The sequence below is a fragment of the Macrobrachium nipponense genome, chromosome 24 (assembly GCF_015104395.2).
Source record: "Macrobrachium nipponense isolate FS-2020 chromosome 24, ASM1510439v2, whole genome shotgun sequence".
NCBI lineage: Eukaryota > Metazoa > Arthropoda > Malacostraca > Decapoda > Palaemonidae > Macrobrachium > Macrobrachium nipponense.
Window position 1 is genome coordinate 49973639 of NC_061091.1, and position 3847 is coordinate 49977485.

Below are 3847 nucleotides of genomic sequence, written 5' to 3' on the forward strand. Positions count from 1 at the left end.
GGGAACAACTCCATTATGACAAAGGGCCTGTGTACATCTTTTTAACGTTCGAGAGGTCAAAGTCCAATGAAAGACCTTTTCTTTGGACCTTGGAAGTGATTGGAGTTCAAAGGTCAAATAGGAATTGTTGTACTTCTTTATTTTATTATTATTATTATTATTTAAGTTCTTGGGTATGGCAGAAGTACGTGTGAATTTAAAAAGGAAATCACGAAGGGTAGGCCTTGTGACTTGGGGAGACGTAAGATTGAAGCATTTGCTTAAGTGAGAACCCTTTATGGTCCAAGTGGCCCATATGAGTCACTTAAAACAGCTACTTTTGGTGCATTCGTCACCAACAAGCTAGAGCGTGTATGAAATTGACGCTATGGGAACTCATAGCAGCACTCCTTGGCTCTTGAAATCAACCAATCAGAAGCGAATACAGCCCTCCAGTGAAAAACAGCAGAGCACCAAATGAACCTCAGTCGCACCCAAGATGTGACACTGTGAAGTTGCCACACAATTCTTCCGATGGAACCCGCGCCCCCCACCCCACCCCCATAATCATGGTGAGTACATAGGGATTTGATATGTTGTAGTTGAATGTTTTGCCTTCATTCTGAACTAAGTGTGATGGCGCTGTGATTTTACTGAAGTGGTGAAATAGTGATGGAAAAAGTAAATATCCAATATGGGCCACTCTGGGCGAGTTTAGGCAGAGTACGTTAATCCATTCTGGGACACTTTGGTCTGTAACTGTAAAAAAATCCGTTAAGATACGGCGTCACCCACAAGTTGTTATTGTGTGTTATGGATTGTTTGTTTACAAAAGTGAGTGCTGTTAGTGTCATTTCTAGTAATTATAGTGATGTTAGGCTCATTTGCATGCATTTTGATTTAGTTTGCAGTTGTTAGACTTATGTGCACAGAGAGAGAGAGAGAGAGAGAGAGAGAGAGAGAGAGAGAGAGATTGATTGTTTGTTTACAAAAGTGAGTCCTGTTAGTGTCATTTCTAGTAATTATAGTGATAGGCTCAGTTGTATGCCTTTTTATTTAGTTTGCAGTTGTTGGGCTTATGTCCAGAGATAGAGAGAGAGAGAGAGAGAGAGAGAGAGAGAGAGAGAGAGAGAGAGAGAGAGAGAATTATTACATGAATTTTAATTTTTTTCTTTGCAGATTAAAAGTGCGATGTTTTATGGGTGCAGGAATGCTGCATTGGAGCATGAGGATGATAGTCAACGTTCTTGGATAGCCCCTGATGATGCTGCAGGCAGTGACATGGACGTGGCATCACTCGAGGACGACAGTGACCTTGACAAACTTAGTCTTGCCGAGGATGTGCCTTCCACCTCGAGATCTAGGCCAGGTTAGTATGACGCATATTATATAAACAGTTATTGCCATGAGTTTTTTAAAAGTCATACCATTTTTATATTGATGTTTTGTGTTTGAAAATGTGTACATTTGCTACACTCACTGCCCACACATACACACATGTACGCTCACTGCTCACACATACACACACATACCCTCACTGTCCACACATACATACACATACAAACATACTCACTGCCCACACATAGTACATACACATACACACTCATGACATAGTACATACACATACACACTCATGAGTCATTTACTGTTTTACTAATAATGCTTTCTTTTTATTTCAGGTCACAAGGTCTGTTGCTGTTCCTCAGCAGATACCAGAGGATGGTGATGCGGTCCGGCCTTCCACTAGGAGACCTCGGGTTCGACAGTGGAAGAAGGAAGACATCACTAACCAGCCCCAGCAGGAGTATGTTCACCCCCGTCCTGACTTTCTGAGGCCGGCCTCTGAATACTTCACACATTTTTTACGCCTGACTTAGGTCCCACATCGTCTTTCAGAGTAACCTGTACTCAAAGCAGAGGGATGTGGTCAGTAACTTCAACCTCTCCGAATCCGAGTTCATGGTTTTCCTGGGTCTCCTCATGTACATGGAACTTATGCCTTTGCCCAGCATAGTGGACTACTGGGCTATCAAGACGAGGGTGCCTCAAGTTGCTGAGTATATGTCCAGGAACCGTTTCAAGGTAATCCGATCAAACCTCCACTTCAGTGACAACGAACAGGCAGCAGGATCAAAAGACCGGTTCTTGAAGGTGTGTTCCCTCTTCACTAAGGTTACCAGGGAGTTCTTGAATTTTGCAGAGACTCCTATGCAATCCATAGATGAGGTTATGGTTGCATACAAGGGCACCACGGCAGGTAACCTTCGTCAATATGTAGCCAAGAAACCGGACAAGTGGGGCTTCAAACTCATCTGCTGTGTGGATGGATTTATCCATGACATTCTCATGTACCAGGGGGCCACTACGTTTCAGAGCCACCCCACATCACTGTCTGAAGAGGAGGAGAAGTTGCCAGTCACTAACAAGTTTGTTATTGCCTTGGTCAAGACCCTCAAGGACCCAGAGAATTCCACTGTGTATGCCAACAACTACTTCACAAGTATAGCGTTGGTTGAGTACTTGAGGTCACAGTATAGTTCCTGGTATGTGGGCACTGCCAGGGACAACAGAGTTGGCTATCCACCCCTCCAGTCTGGCAAGGACATGACCAACACCTCGGTACCCAGGGGCACACTTGACTACGTCTCTTCTGATGGCATCCTTGTCGCCAGGTGGAAGGACAACAGCATTGTCACAATCTTATCCACTGATGTTGGTGTGGAGCCTATTTGTAAAGTGGAGAGGTATGACAAGGAAGCGAAGAAGAAGGTTCCTGTGCAATGTCCAAATGTTATCAACAAGTACAACAGTCACATGGGTGGCATTGACAAGAACGACATGTTGGTCCACCTCTACAAGACCCCATTCAAAGCAAAGTGGTACTACATGAGGCAGTTTGCTTACATACTGGACTTGATTATCTGCAATGCCTGGATCCTTTACAAGGGAGACTGTTTGGCATTGCAGTGCAAGCCTATGCCCCTCAAGGAGTTCCGCCTTGAAATCTGTTTTTGGCTGGTCAGCTTCAAGACCCCCATCAGCAAGGTAACCAGGGCTTCCCTTGGAACAAGACATGTGCCTAAACCTAAGCGGGGCCAACGTGCAATCATGCCTTCCATTAGAGTCCCACCAGGATGCCACCTCTCTGCATATGCCAAAGCATGTGGACGAAAGGCAAACATGTAAGTTTTGTTCAGGGAAGGGCCACATTAGCAGATCCCGTTGGGTGTGCAAAGACTGCAAGGTTGCATTGTGCCTCAGTGATGTGAGAAATTGTTTTTCATTATTCCACAAGGTAGGCCAGTAATTGTAAATACATTGTAAATATCAGAAATTGTATGTTTTTTTTAAATTCATTGTAAAATAAATAACTAAATCATCTCAGTGTTTCTTATATAATTACCTGAAGTAAAAAAAAAAGTCTGAAAAAAATCAAAAGAAATAAGTTGGTAAATTACTAGAAAATAATACAGTGAAATTTTTTTTAAAGTTTGATAAAAAACTAAAATAATAAATTCAAATTTTCTGATATTCACTTTTTGAAGTTTATATATGAAAGTCATATCCATGCCTTGTATCCCTAAGTAATGATTGTTAAAGAGAATTACTAAATAAATGGTGTATACAAGTGCTGGATGTCAGAAAATCATAAGTGGTACCACCAGAAAAAAGTTTACCGTTACGGCCCAAAGTATCCCAAGGTGGATGCATGTCTTGAACATTTTTTGCAAGATATCAAAAAATACACAAGAATAAAGAGTCTTGGATTTATATGTAGAATAACATACTAAGAGGGTTTTTTGAAATTCCCCATAAAACTTAAGGTGGCCCTTAAAGGGTTAAACTATACTAATGACAAGGTGTTGTG

The 3847-nt window shown here is 42.1% G+C and overlaps 1 protein-coding gene across 1 annotated transcript; it reads left to right on the forward strand.

Annotated features, from left to right (window-relative positions):
* Positions 1–1851: 1851 nt before the first annotated feature.
* LOC135203107 (piggyBac transposable element-derived protein 3-like) lies at positions 1852–3304 on the forward strand (the record flags this gene model as incomplete). Its single annotated transcript, XM_064232742.1, has 1 exon — positions 1852–3304. A coding segment is annotated over one exon (1314 nt), but the record flags the coding sequence as incomplete, so codon positions are not given.
* Between the last annotated feature and the right edge of the window lie 543 nt (positions 3305–3847).